Source organism: Spinacia oleracea, chromosome 5 (assembly GCF_020520425.1).
Source record: "Spinacia oleracea cultivar Varoflay chromosome 5, BTI_SOV_V1, whole genome shotgun sequence".
Taxonomy (NCBI): domain Eukaryota; kingdom Viridiplantae; phylum Streptophyta; class Magnoliopsida; order Caryophyllales; family Amaranthaceae; genus Spinacia; species Spinacia oleracea.
Genome location: NC_079491.1, coordinates 20,417,612 through 20,431,937, shown reverse-complemented (window position 1 = coordinate 20,431,937; position 14,326 = coordinate 20,417,612). Strand labels below are relative to the sequence as shown.

Genomic DNA, 14,326 nt, shown 5'->3' with positions numbered 1-14,326 from the left:
TGAGTTGAAGCTTTAATAGAAGAAAGAGGGTAGACAGCGGGAAGGGAGATTTTAAAAAAAAAAACAAGTTAACAAAGGAATTTTTGACATGGTTGAAAGGTTATAAGTCATTTAGGATTCCTTGAATTTTATATTAGTCTGACGACAAAGTTAAACGTAGATGAATGACTAATATTGACTAACAAAAATATATTTTTGGTGGATGGGTATAAGGATAACATGTACCCACCTTGGTGATGGGGTGAGTTTGAATTGATCGGATTTGACAACACTCACCCAATCCTAATTATGTATGTCACTTTTAAATATATTTTTTCAATATTATAGCTAATACAATCAGTTTGATACTTCGTAATAAACTTACGTCAATATATTTAAAATCTAGTTGAAAAGAAAATTGGATTATTTATCGAATAGAGGGATGTCAGATTGTCATTGGGGGGGGGGGGGAGACCTCTCTGTGCATCCGCCCCAAGTGGGCGGCGATGAAGGAAAGTTTATTGGGTGATGGGGTTAAAAAATGTATCCACCGCAGGTGAAGGGGCGATGATGGATTTTAGATTGGACCTGCCCGCGTTGCTAATCCTTAATTCATCTGATTGATAATGAATATATAAAAAAAATGTACTATTAACTTACATATTATAATTTTTTGTTTATTTACTCAATAACTTTAATCAGACAAACGAACTTTCAAAGGCTCTATATAATAGAGTTTTAAAATTCAAAACTCTCTTACCAAAAAAAAGTCGAGTCTAGGGGTGGGTGTTGATACATGTGAAGGGGGGCGATGAACAGGGGATGGATTTTATTTTGTACCTCTTGAGATGGGGGTTGGGAGGGGTGGGTATCGTTCCTATATCGTAGATGGAGGGGATGAAGATGAGAATTGTAGGCGGGTGCGGGTGAAGACACTGCCCCGTCTCAAAGTCATCTCTAACTCAATAAAGTAAATGGTCTAGATATGTGTTAAGTGATCCGATCATGAGGTTGACGGGGCGACTGTTCGAGTATTAAGTGGGTATTAATATCTAAGTGAAGGGCAGGTGAGATAACCTTATGTTTGACACAAGTGGTGAATGAGAATTAAAATAATTTTATATATGTACCCTTATTTGTTTAATTTTTTTTAATAAATAAGACATTGAATGAGCAATAACAAATTTATCCATCATTAATTATTTTTTATTTGGAGAATATCTATAAACTTTATTTTGATGATAATTATCTACCAGATTTCATACAAATTTATATTTAGATTATAAATCGTGCATCGCACGGGTATTATACTAGTTTATTATTATAACAAAAGTTAAAGTATTTATATTTGTGAGTTTTGATAATCTATACGAAGTATAGGTTATAATTCACACCCGTCTAGGTGTGATGTACAATTTACATATCAAAATGTTATTTTTACGAAATTTTTATATAAAATTTATATTGCAATCCTCGATCTATATATATATATACTATCTCCGTTTCATGATATTCTTTACGGTTACTATTTGCACTAATATTAAGAAAAAGAAGGAAGAGTGCGTGTATAAATAGGTGGGTGAATGTAATAAAGTAAGTGGGGAAGTGTAAAACAGATAAAATAAGAGAAAGTGAGTGAAAATTTATAAATGTTAAAATTTCATGTCCAAAAATAGAATACAACACAATATAAAGAACATTATGAAGCGGACTAAAACAAAAAATATAAAGATCGACCAGTTTGTAACGGAGGTAGCATAACACACATTAAGTTTTAATATATTAAATTAAGTTGTGTTGCAAAAAATAAATAATATTTTTGTCAGAAAGGACCATTTAAAGTCTAAAAATTGTGACAAAGGACCTTGTAAAAAAATTACTGTGAGATGAGACCTAAAATTAATTTTGTGTTGTGAGATTGGACCTTTTTCCATTTTTCGACGGTTGACTCCGATTTTTCGGCGTTGACCCACGCGTGCTTTCCACGTGTTGATTAAAAAATGAATATTTTTTTTACTTTTAAACGATCCACTCATTTACTCCAAATAGGGATGGCAGTGGGTAATGGACCCGACCCGGATCCGTGGATCCAGATCTGTTTTCAGCGGATCTGGATCCTCAATTTTTGGCCCCGACGGATCCGGGTAGGATCTGGATCCTTGGTTTTAAAAACGGATCTGGATCGGATCCTAAGTCATTACCCGGATCCGGATCCGTTTACCCGTTTTTATATTAAAAAAATTAAAATATAAAAATAAAGACTTAAGAATTGTAATACTTTTGAAGTTTGTTGAACTTTTAATATTATTTATGTTAGATTTGTTAAATTTGACTTTAGTGAACGCTTGTATGGACAAATAGCGTTGTTATTGAAGTTTTATTAAACTATGTTTTAAGGTTAAAATGAAAATTAGAGTCGTTTGATGAAAAAATAAGTTAGGATTCGTTTTGGATCCGTTTTAGACCCGGATCCATAGGATCCGTCGGATCTGGATCTGGATCCTCAATTTCATTACCCAACGGATCCGGGTAGGATCTGGATCTTTGCCTAAAAAACGGATCTGGATCCTAGAAGATCCGGTCCAGATCCTACCCGTTGCCATCCCTAACTCCAAAGTAACCTTTATCCCAACAAACTCCTTAAGTATTTCTACTTCATGCCAATCTATATAGAAATAAATCCAATACAATAAAAATAATATATGATTGTATATCAACTCATGATTATTTTTAAATAGAACTTTCAAATTTTGGCCAAAAGTTAGTAGATTTACGGTTTGCATTAATTTGGCAGGATAATTTTCCTTTTTAGCTATCCTTTACGAAACCAATACTTCACAAAGATTTTTTTTTTTGAAGAATATGACACAAAATAACCGGGCTGCATATTTTACCTTATTTTATTCTCATACACAAATATTTTTCAATTTTATTTGGAATCTGTACAATATTTGCTTGAGAATAAGACTATAAATATGTGATGTTATAATTTTTTTTTTTGAAGTTTAATTATTTATACTAAAAGAGAGGCAAATCATAGAGTGACATTTGTCATCGCCACATTGATTTCTTCTCTTTTAGTATATTATAGATAATAATAAGTTAAATTACTAAATTGAACTGAACTGAATACTCGAAATGAATTGTAAAATATATCCTGAAACTGCAGCTAAGCAAAAAAAAAAAAAAAAAAAAAAGAAAAAAAAGGAAAGAACGGGCCTTACCAAACAACTTCCTTCGACTTCAGTTTACAGGAGCAGGCGGGAAAAATGGTCATCAAAATATTTGGCCAAATATTTGAACCCCTTTCTGGCTTTCTCTCTCCTCTTTCACTCTCTCACTCACTCACTCGCTCACTCACAACTCCCACTTTGCAGCACAATCCGCAACCAGTTTTACAAGAACCAAGAAACCCCCAATTTCCCATCTCAATTTCCTTCTACACTCACTTGGTGACGTTCAATTGGATGAAACAACAACTACTTACTACGAAAATTACCAAACCCTAAAACCCTAATTTAATTTCTAGGGTTCTTCCCCCAGTCAAAATCCCCCAAATTCAACTCTTTTTCTGGGGTTTTCGGCACAGTATTCAGTGATGTTTTCACAATAATGGAGAATGCGATTCTCTTAGCAGAAAAATGGAAAGCGAGAGTCAATACCCTCGTGCTGGAGTTGCCGGAAATAGTAACGTCATTCACACTGTTCAAGCGCATAGAGATCTTGAGTCGAATTGGGGCGTCGATCTTGCGAAAAACCTTGAAGATTATCTTTTGAAGATTTGTTCGGGTGAAATTTCTGGACCTGACGATGCCCGTTTCTCTGTGAATTTTGCTGAAGGTTTGAAAGTTCTTTGCTTTCTGAAGTTTTAATGGTTTCATTTTTTTTTTCTGGGTGTTTTGAATTAAACATGTTTGCCGTTTTGTGTCTGTGAACTGTAGCTGCTTTGCTGCTTCAAGGTTCAATACAAGTCTACAGTCGAAAGGTTGAGTACCTTTACAACTTGGTATTGCACGCTTTGGAGTTTATATCTCAAACAAGGTTTGTTTTTGGATGCACCCATCTTCCTTTGTTTGATTTTCATATTACACGTTTTGTCCTCATAATTTAAAGATTGAATTTTGATTTAGACCAGTAAAAAAATAACTTTTCGAATGGGTATGGTATGGTAATGGGATTGCAGTTTACTGAAGTGTGTTCTCCTTTCTTTATTTACACTATAATGTTCTATATGGAGTAGCATATTTGGATGCCATCATTTTTGGTTCTTTAACTATGCATCGCTCCCTGAAAACATAAAAGGATCATCTGGTAACAATGGTGGCAAGCCGGTGGAAACAAGAAACTACCTTTTGGACATAACACTTTAACCGTCATGTGTGCCTTTTAAGGATGTGAAGAAAGAATTGTAGTTGCTAAACTAAAATAGATTATGGTTAGATTCCCAAGCGAGAGTCAAGACCCTGTTTATATGAAGTGGGGGAGAGACGATGGGAAAGGGATACCTAATGTACAGGAATATTTTAGTGAATCATAGTGAACCCCTTGTTACGAGGGATTGGCATGATGTGAAGCTGTGTTCCAGACGGAGAGAGTATCAATGTAGTTGCTGATTACGAATAGTGGTCTAGTGTTGGACTTTAAATAATAATGGCGTGTTCGAATTACTAGGTAAGTGAAATTGTGACTTGTGTAGGTCTGAATAAACATCTGAAATGGTGATCTTGTGGGTGATCAATGGAAATTGCAAACTGAAATTATTCTATCGTGAATTCGTGATCATAATTTAGCTTTTTTTGCATTTTTGAGAATGGGTGTTTTCTTAATTTTGGGATGAGAATTATGAAGAATAAGTAAACAAAATGCGTTAGTGTAAGCGAACAGAGTGTTATTAGGACCTCATCATCTCATCAGTTAGATATTTTCTAAGTGGAAAATCTGGAGATGATGCTTCTAATGTTGATAAACCTTTCTTGATACGTGTTCCTATTCGATTACAATATTACATCCTTCATTTTCTTCTTCTTTATTTTATTTTAATTGGCACTACATGGTTTAGTACCTTACTATCCCCACGGCAAGGTTTGATTTTACTAGGTAAGATGTCATGTTGAAATTTACGTTGGTTCAAAAAATGGATTCCTTGCGTTAAGTCTTTTAAAAATTAATATCGATTTTCTAGATCGCACATACAACTAACACTTTACTAGGGAATGGACTGTATATCAATAGTTGATTGTATGTAGTTATGTACTGTAGCAATGTGTTTGACGCATCGAGGTGAATTTACTAATATAGTATTATGCCTCTTGAAAGCTCATGCTTGAGGCTTTGAGAATCAATCATGTCGGTTTATTTGAGATATCAGTGAAGCTGGTATAATTTCAAAGTTATATAGCAAACTTGCCACAATGGTGTTGTTTTGATTATTAAGCTAATGAGATTAAGAGGGTATTCCTTCATACATGCCCATGAATAGCTCCTTTTCTCATACATATTTCTTTGGAACTTGTTTTATGATCATGTCTAAAAGACTGCGAATTATTTGTTTAGATGTGAAAAAGAGTGTACAATTGTTGCTAATTTTATCTTATAGTAACTGCATAGAGTTTGTTAGTAAAGAAATAAAAGCTCATGAACTTTATTCTGGGTTGGCATGCATTGGCATTGGAGGAAAGTGTGGAGGAGTTTAAAGTCGCTTTTACATTATATGAACCACTTATGAGTAATTTGGTATGATTTGCTCAAGAAGTGGTGCATGTGAGGTTTTTAAATCACTATAGTAGTAAAATGTTGAACTTGTGAGATGAAAACTGTACGAGTAGTCCGGTATGACTTTCCCAAGAAGAATACAAACATTGTTTTAGGAACTACTATAACAGTAAAATGATGGGAACTTGCAACATAGGTAGATAGTTGGTCTTATTGATCAATATTACTCGTATTTCATTAGAGATTGTAGTACTTTATAGAAGTTTGTATAATTATGATCATGACCCAGTCTATGTGGTCTTGGGCAGGTTTTGTCTTAAGCTTTCCCTGCACGGTACTTAGGTCATGTTATTTTATAGTTTCCCCCCCCTCTCTTGTCCCTAAAGGTTGAGATACCCCACAGACTGGTTGAGTAAATTTTTTTAAGGGTGCCATTGACTTTTATATCGTATACAGATCGCAAGATAATGTGGAAAGCACGTCAGTCCAGCCTGAAGCAAGTTCATCTCATGCAGTTCGTGACGAGGATGATCAGTTTTGGATCTCAGATGATATTCCTGGTATTCAGTCGTTTTTGCTACCTATTGCTTGTTATTTGTCAGGTTTTATTGTTTGGCTAATTCCTGATTCCCTGGCAGTGGATGCGAAAAATTGCCTGGATAATGTGACCAGCAAAGGCACTTTTTTGGATCATTTCGTAAAGCCGCCTGCTAACCTAGTTGTACTTGAAGGTGATTGCTTAGATTCCACTGATGATGGCGGTGAACTGGAATCATACCTGGTAGCACTATTTCTTATGCACTATTTAGAGGATGCCAAAATTCTTTAATTTTAATCTAACGACTTTTGTTATTTTATGTGGTTGCAGTTGGCCACCAACAATCTCTATTGTGATTTTATCCTCTTAGACCCATGTGATGCAGTAGCAGTAGATAAGTTTCTGAAGGATTATAATTCTGGTGACAGACAGCATAGTAGTCACAGAGGAAGTTCATTGATCTCGAAAGCTCACAAAAGTTTCCTGTCTCCATCCAGACATAACGGAGGGACAGCCCGCAAGTCATCTGTAAAGAAAGGGTTAGATAATTTTGGGTTTGCTTCGCCTCTTGGTGGTGCTAGCAAAAATCCAATTGATGATTTTGAGCCTGGTCCTTCGAATAATGGTATTCCTGATCATGGAAACTGTGGATTTGAATCAGATGATAACAATCCACATCATGAAGATTTTGACGATTCGGATGGTGATGATGATGATTGTTGGAAGACTTTGAATCCCCATGAACCCGGAAACTTGAAAGTGAAGCCATTCAAAAAAGGTTATATAATGTTTTTTGTTGCATGCTCTTATCATGGTATTATCATTCATATTGTTTTTAATTTGCCTTTTGCTTAATATCAAGCAGTTAAAGCATCCAAGAGGCCAGGGATGATGAAGAATGCCAATTTACGTTCTCAGTTTCCCCTAGCCAAGCTGCATGGAACAGTTAGTCCAGAACTCACAGCGATATGGGAGTTGCACTCTGGTGCTTGTAAAAAACAAGAAGAATCACAACCGATTCCATTGTATGAAAAGGTCTGTTTTATGTGTAATGTATGGGATTTTATTTTGCATCTTTAGGCTTGCATGAATTTTATTTAATTTAAATGCAGCTGCGCCAAACCCTTGTTGACGGGCTTCTTAATCAAGATACTTTTCCCCCTCCTGAGTCTGGTGAAGCAGAAGATTTATCGGATGATGGGATCCATGATTTTGATCAGCCGGATTTTGACATGCCAAATGTCAATTGCATGGATGAAGGAGTTAATTTTGAGCCAAATGAGGTAAGAGAAAGCTTTTACATGATATTATAACTTCTCATTGTTGTTATCAATGTATAAAAAGGCTCAAGGCGCAACAAGGCGATTTGGGGTTCCCAGCGCCTTAGGCGAGCCTCGGTGCGCCTCATTGAAGTGAGGCGCCCTAATAAAAAGTAAAAAAACAAAAGTGAAAAAATGGTGTGTGCCTTGGTAGGTGCGCCTTTTTTGCGCCTCAAAGTGCGCCTTGGTGCGCCCTTTTGCGCCTTAGGTGCGCCTCATCGAAATCGCCTCGCCTAGACAATAAAAGGCGCTGGCTCCAATCGCCTTGCGCCTCAGAGCCTAAGGCGCGCCTTTTTATACACTGGTTGTTATGATGTAGGGAGAGAGAGAACCCTAATGGATTGCACACTTTTATCTTGCTTGTGAAACTATAGACGATTGCCTCTGCTTATTAGCTTGTCCATGGATGCAGCTTGATGATATTGCTGATCACTATAATGCTACCGATGCTGATCCAAATGAGGATCCAGGTTCTCAGCCTAGTCTGGAAGATCTATGCCGCACTCACCTGGTATGATTGGGCCTATGATGATCAATCAGTTTGTGGGCCTATATTTGTTTGTGCACCTTGGTCATTCTGTTTTATTTATTTATGAGGCTTTAGGAAGTAATATCTTTATTAGTTTTGGCTGTTTTGAAATAAAGTTGCATATGTTCCGACATCTGTGGACCTTGTGAAAGTGGGATAAGTAACTGTATGGTCACTTCTGAAAGTAATTTTTAAAGGAACTGAGCCTTTGATGGAAAATGTGGGTGGCAATGGAGTGGAAGAAGAATAACAAGGTACTAGAGATGTCGCAAGAGACTTGTGTTGGAGAAGGGAGGGGCGGGGGGAAATATCCTTAGTTCCACTGTGAGGTGTGTGCTCGTACGGTAGGAGGGAGTTGATGTATGATGTCACATAAAAGGGCACCCAAGCCAGATCTGTGAATGGCTGTAAGTTGGGACTACTAATTTTATCACATGAACTTTTAACATGAACAGCTCTTTCCTCGCATTTGTTCATGATATATCTGTTATTATGTGTCAGAAGCAATTGCTATTTGCTAACTTTTATTGTTGAGAGGTTGACCTGGACCAAATACAAAAAAAGTTTCACTAAGCTTTCTGTCTTTCGTACGTAAGTAGATGTATGCGTTCCTTGTTTTGTGGGCTTAGTAGGGATGTCAATGGGTTGTGATGTGCTGTCCAGCCTACTCCTATGCCTCAGCCTTGGCCAGGCACAGCCAAGTGCCTTCTTGCCATGCCTTTCGAAGTCAGGCCAAATCGTTCCTCTGGCACAACATAACCCCCACGCCTAATTGGCTGGATTGGTGCTAGCTGATGTCAATAGGATGTGATGTGCTGGCCTGCCTACTCATCTGCTTTGGCCTTGGCCAGCCACATCCAAGTGGCTTCTTACAATGCCTAGCGAAGTCGGGCCAAATATTGGCTCTGGCACAACATGACCCTCACGCCTAATTGGCTGGGTTTGTGCTAGCTGATGTTCTTTTTTAAAGCATTGTGTTGTTTCAAAATCTTTTTAAAAGAAATCATTTGATCCTGTAGTGTAGTTATATTCTTGTTTTTTTTATATACTTAATTTACATGTCACTAAAATGAAACCTTTTAGATTTGATTATTAAGTTTTTTTTTTGTAACTTTGTGTTAATATTAATGTTGATATGTTATTGAAAAGTTGGAAGTATTTTTAATGACCTACTCTGTATTCTGTAATTAATAGGAAGGTATTTCTAAGCAAACTAAAAACTAATATTGTCTCCCTCAAAAAAAAAACTAATATTGTCATTGCCCTTTTTGTGACACTCGTGTTTTTTTGATTGATGCCATATCATTTTCCAAAACCCTGGCCCCAGCATGACCTATGGCCCCCACTTCAGATCTTTTGCTAGGCCGTGCCCAACTGCTGGGCCATTTCTAAGGCTTAGTAGCATTTGTGAGTCAAAAGACAATTTCATTGGTTATGAATCTTCTCTATGGGGCTTATGGCATTTGTGAGGCTGTATGAGTTGTGTTTAAGGAAAGATAGTATTTAATTCCTGAATTTTTTTTTGATACCCTTATTAAACAGTTTATAAAATGATACAGCACTAGTATTCATGAGCTTAGGTCCATTTTTCTAATTTATGAGATATGTTTACTGAACATAAAGATCAAGTGATCAACTATTTGTATGCGCAATGAGTGGGGACTTTAAGCTAAATAGGGTTGGCTGTAAAGGTCTTTGCCTCAAATACGAACTTCTGGAGAATTTAGCACCATCCATGGTTTCACACTAAAGATAAATGACCAAAATCAAGTAAAATGTTGAACACATAGATAAGCTTGTTGTAATCCCTTTTTATCCTGATCTAATGCCTATAAGTGACATCATGATTTTTTCCCCCCAGGATTCCCTTCTTGCTAGCATAGCTGAAAATGAAACACAGACTGAGTTGGCTGCGCGTGTGTCATCATGGAAGCAGAGAACCGAACATGACTTGGAAGAGGAAGTAATCCCTTCAAACCAAATTTCAGTCTAATATTGCTCTAACCTATTTAAAAGTGAATATGCCGCTGTTTCCTTAGAAATCTAAAATCCTTTTTTGCTTCAGGATTCACGCCCACCATTTGACATACATGAGTATGGCGAGGCAGTTTTGGACAAACTATCACTAGGTGAAGATGGAAGTGCCGTGTCCTTTGCAGATGTGGTAACAGGACAAGAGAAGCATGAAATTGCGCGGACTTTTTCTGCACTTCTACAGCTGGTAAGATTTCTGGCTGCGGTTTGCTGATTTTCTTGTACTGTTTGTAGTGTCATATTCGTTGAATGAGAAATGATTGCTTGATTTTCTAGGTAAATGACAGAAAAGTAGACCTGGAAAGAAGCACTTCAACAAGCGATTCTTTCTGCTACACAGCGGTGAATCCATTTCATGTTAGACTTCTTAGCCATGGTAAGGGGCCAAAGAAAATGCAATTTCAGTTTACGAAGAAGAGGCAAAAAACTCCAATCAAGCGGGCCTGCAACAAAGGTGAGATTGACCATTTGAGCAGACAACCCTCTAGTGCTGCCTCACCATCATCTGGATCTCAATCAACATCTATTTTAGCGCAACCAAACTGTAAATATTCTATGAAGCTGCAGAAGAATGGACTGGTGTGCACTCCTACTCCTGATGGGAAGCGCAGGCGAAGATCTCGGTTAGTAGATTCAGTTGACTCGAGATGACATGATATTCAGAGTACTTCCCTGTGTAGGAATTATTGTGGCGTCACACTGCTATTAGCCTCCCAGTGATGATTTATAGCTTTAGATTTAGCTAACAATAACCATTTATTTTTGATATTGTTTCATTGAATAGTAACTTATGTCGTTAATGTAATTGTAAGTCATTAGAGCCACTGTAACGTCCTTTATTAACGAGTGTAGTTGTATCTACTCTATGTAATATATGTATCACATCCTTAATTCTTTGGTTGTAAGTTGAGACTAATATTTCTTTCAATTTCGAGGTACCACTCTTGGAAACCGCTTGATCCTGGCAATGGCGATAATGTGAGTATGTGGTTGTTGTGTCGATCTATTTACTTGGTATTTGTTTATTGAAGTCAGCTACAAATACAATAGGTGTTGGCGTGTTGCCTACAGTTTTGTACTGCAATTTGCAAATGCTCTTTGCACACTTGAATTGTTTTGAGTTTAAAGCAGTTGCTGATAGCATGACGGACTCATCTACTTTCTCTATGGCACGTAGGATACCTTACATAGAATTTGTAAGAGACCCATTCACTTCCAAAAGTGCAACCCTAGATTTAAATAAATAATTTTTTTTTTTTTAGCATACTAACTTGTGTTCTTTTAGCATACATTGAACATTGTTGACTCTCGTACATAATCCTTCAATTATTGTGGACATAGGAATCTGATCTACATATTACCTTTTCCCCCCTTAAACCAAAAACTTGTGTACAAACTTCTGTTAAATGTATCAGAAGAACTTGTTACTAACTTACTACCTTCTGTCAGTTTGACAGTTTCTTCATAGTCGTTGTGGTGGTCTTCCTGAGTTCATCTGTTTATGCTGATAAGCTGTATGAAAGTTGCAGCCCTCCACCCTACTCATGATGTGGGTTCGTAAAGAATGTCACATATCCTTTCTGGGGTGGCAAACTGCCAGATTACTGTGGTCATCTGACTTTTAAGTTTTAACCTAAACTGTGACAATGTCAATAAAACACTATCAGCCAACATTGTAGAGTAGATAGCAGTCAAATATATTGATCAAAGACAGAATAGTACACAAGGAGAGAATCATAAGACCCAGCTATGTTATATACGTTCACTGCTGGGGGCAACAATGTAATTGATCTACAAGTGTTGAAAGAATCCCACTGCATGATTATGTGAGAAAGCTTGAGTAAATTCAAAGTACTCCGTAGTTAATTTGCAATGAAAGGGAAGGTGTAAATTTGGCAGAGTTTGACCAGAAGGTATAAATAGAGTTGATAACAGTGACGTACAGAGAAAGCATAAGCAATATAATTGAATTAAAGGGATGTGTTGAATGTGGGGCCAGTCCTCTCCAGTTGAGTCTTTGCATCTTTCTTCAAGGCGTGCTGAACATTCAGAGAGAAAGTTCTGTAAGGGAGGTGAGTCTAGGCATCCAATTCGGTAGGGATTCAAGTCCTTTGCATTTCTGAATTTGAAGGGTTTGTAGGGCAGCCAAGTAGTGTATCCATCGGAGAAGTTCCACCAGTTGTGGGAGATTTGATAATTCCAAGAAGATGAGGGATTGATGGAGGGATTTCCATGGCATGCCGTCCTCTCTCTTGTTCCAATAGCCTCATATTTGGGCAAGTATCTATACGTAATAGTACCAAAGCTGTGAGATGCTCCAATCCTCCAAAGATAAAACTTGTCAAATTTTGGCAATGATCAATCTCCAACTGCTGCAAGGAAGACGAACAGCTACGGAATACCTGCTCTTCAATCAATCTTTTTTCTTCCTCGTCATTATCCTTTCTCCCATCAAACTTGATAGTAATATGATTAAGATGTTCCTTGCTCTTCAAATATGCTCCTTCTGTTGTACATCCTTCCTCAACTTTTGGAGCATTTTTTGGGAACCTAATATTCACACAAAGCTTACCTTTCAGGCACTTAATATCTTTTAGTTCCTTTAACTGATTAAACCACTGCTTCCAACTTGAACTCGCTGCATCCACCACAAACTTGGGTAGCGTGTGAAGGCAAGTCAACTTACCCATGCCCCCAGGCATACAACCCAGCGGCATCCTCCATTCTCTGACCTACATCCAAGGGAACAATAAATCCCTGTGCCATCCAAAGGTTTATTATCACACAATCTTTAGGGAACAGCGCACAATATGTGAAACAACTCTTGAGTGGGGACTCAAGTTGATGATAACTGAGTTCTAATATAGGCATGATGTTCTTTTGGCTTTCTCTAGAGTTGGATAATCCAATCTCTTGAAACATGCATTAGCCACTTACTCTTATCTTGTCCATACAAAAGACTTCCTGCCACTCTTATAGCAAGGGGGACACCGACACATGCTTCAACAATCTCTTTCCCAACCTTCACCAACTGATCATTGGGCTTTAACTGTTCCGATCCAAATGCCGTCCTTTCAAACAAACACCAAGAATGCTCTTCTGACAAGCCTTGCAACACATATTTTGGACCACCTCCTGCAATTCTTGCCGTCTCATGCGAGCGTGTAGTTACCAAAATCCAGCTTCCTCTCTGGCCTCCCAACAACAAGTCTACTAGCTTAAGCCAATCATTGCGATTCTCAGTCCACACATCATCTAAGACAAGCAAGTATTTATAATTTATTATGTGCAAGTATTTCACGAAGCTGTCGTTGCACCAGATCTTTGGTGGATCCTTGATGCTTCTTACCAGTTGCTGAAGCAAGAATCTTACAGAGAATCCCCTCAACGTCCAACTGATCCTGATCATGATCAGAGACGCAAGTCCACAACTTCAATGAAAATGCACTTGTGACCCGTTCATCATTATACACTAATTGGGAAAGAGCAGTTTTTCCCAACCCTCCAATTCCAACAATAGTAAGGAAAGAAACATCACATTGAACATTAAAATCTACCAACAGAGTTATAATCTTCTCCACATCATCCTCCCTCCCAATGATATTACCCTGGTACACATAAGAACAAGTCTCATCCCTCCTCCTCCTTATAGGTTGAGTGTCAACACTAAACTCAACTCTATTAGTTCGTAAAACTATTTACTCGATCACAAACATTTGTGAAACACATAGTCGATCCATTTGTATGAGTAACACCAACATAGAAAATTGAAAAACATCATTCAATACCCTTCTCCAAAGTAGCTGCATGCAGGGAAATGCACGCGCGCGTCACACCACCAAGTTGATGGTGAGGCTGGTCACACATGAAACACGTTGTTATATTGAGATTCATGTGACAAGTACTGTACTTATATTGAATTATCATAGATTTCAAAAGGGACTAATGTTGAATAATGACGAATTATAACATTTATAGCCATTATGTTTTTCCCCACACACGCTCTTGTGTTCTTTTAGCATACATTGAACATTGTCGACTCTCGTACATAATCCTTAAATTATTATCGACATAGGAATCTGATCACATCCAGCTAGAGTACATGCATAGCAATTAGAATACACCCTGATTGTGATATCACCAAAGTCTACTCCTTGAACATTATTCCTTTTTCTGTTTTTGTTTTCTTCCCTTTTTTTTATAAATAAATTCCAA

The 14,326-nt window shown here is 37.4% G+C and overlaps 2 protein-coding genes and 1 pseudogene across 2 annotated transcripts; 1 reads left to right on the top strand and 2 right to left on the bottom strand.

Annotated features, from left to right (window-relative positions):
• Positions 1 to 3,236: 3,236 nt before the first annotated feature.
• On the top strand, positions 3,237 to 11,039 carry LOC110804503 (condensin-2 complex subunit H2). Its single transcript, XM_022010096.2, has 11 exons — positions 3,237 to 3,819; positions 3,921 to 4,020; positions 6,148 to 6,251; positions 6,330 to 6,472; positions 6,560 to 7,007; positions 7,095 to 7,264; positions 7,342 to 7,512; positions 7,961 to 8,059; positions 9,939 to 10,040; positions 10,143 to 10,298; positions 10,388 to 11,039. Exons 1-11 carry the CDS (start codon positions 3,621 to 3,623, stop codon positions 10,760 to 10,762), a joined length of 2,067 nt encoding a protein of 688 aa, XP_021865788.1. The 5' UTR covers positions 3,237 to 3,620; the 3' UTR covers positions 10,763 to 11,039.
• Positions 11,040 to 12,213: 1,174 nt separating this feature from the next.
• On the bottom strand, positions 12,214 to 12,792 carry LOC130459089 (uncharacterized; the record flags this gene model as incomplete). Its single annotated transcript, XM_056829416.1, has 1 exon — positions 12,214 to 12,792. A coding segment is annotated over one exon (579 nt), but the record flags the coding sequence as incomplete, so codon positions are not given.
• On the bottom strand, positions 12,787 to 13,978 carry LOC110804489 (disease resistance protein RGA2-like; annotated as a pseudogene).
• Positions 13,979 to 14,326: the final 348 nt, after the last annotated feature.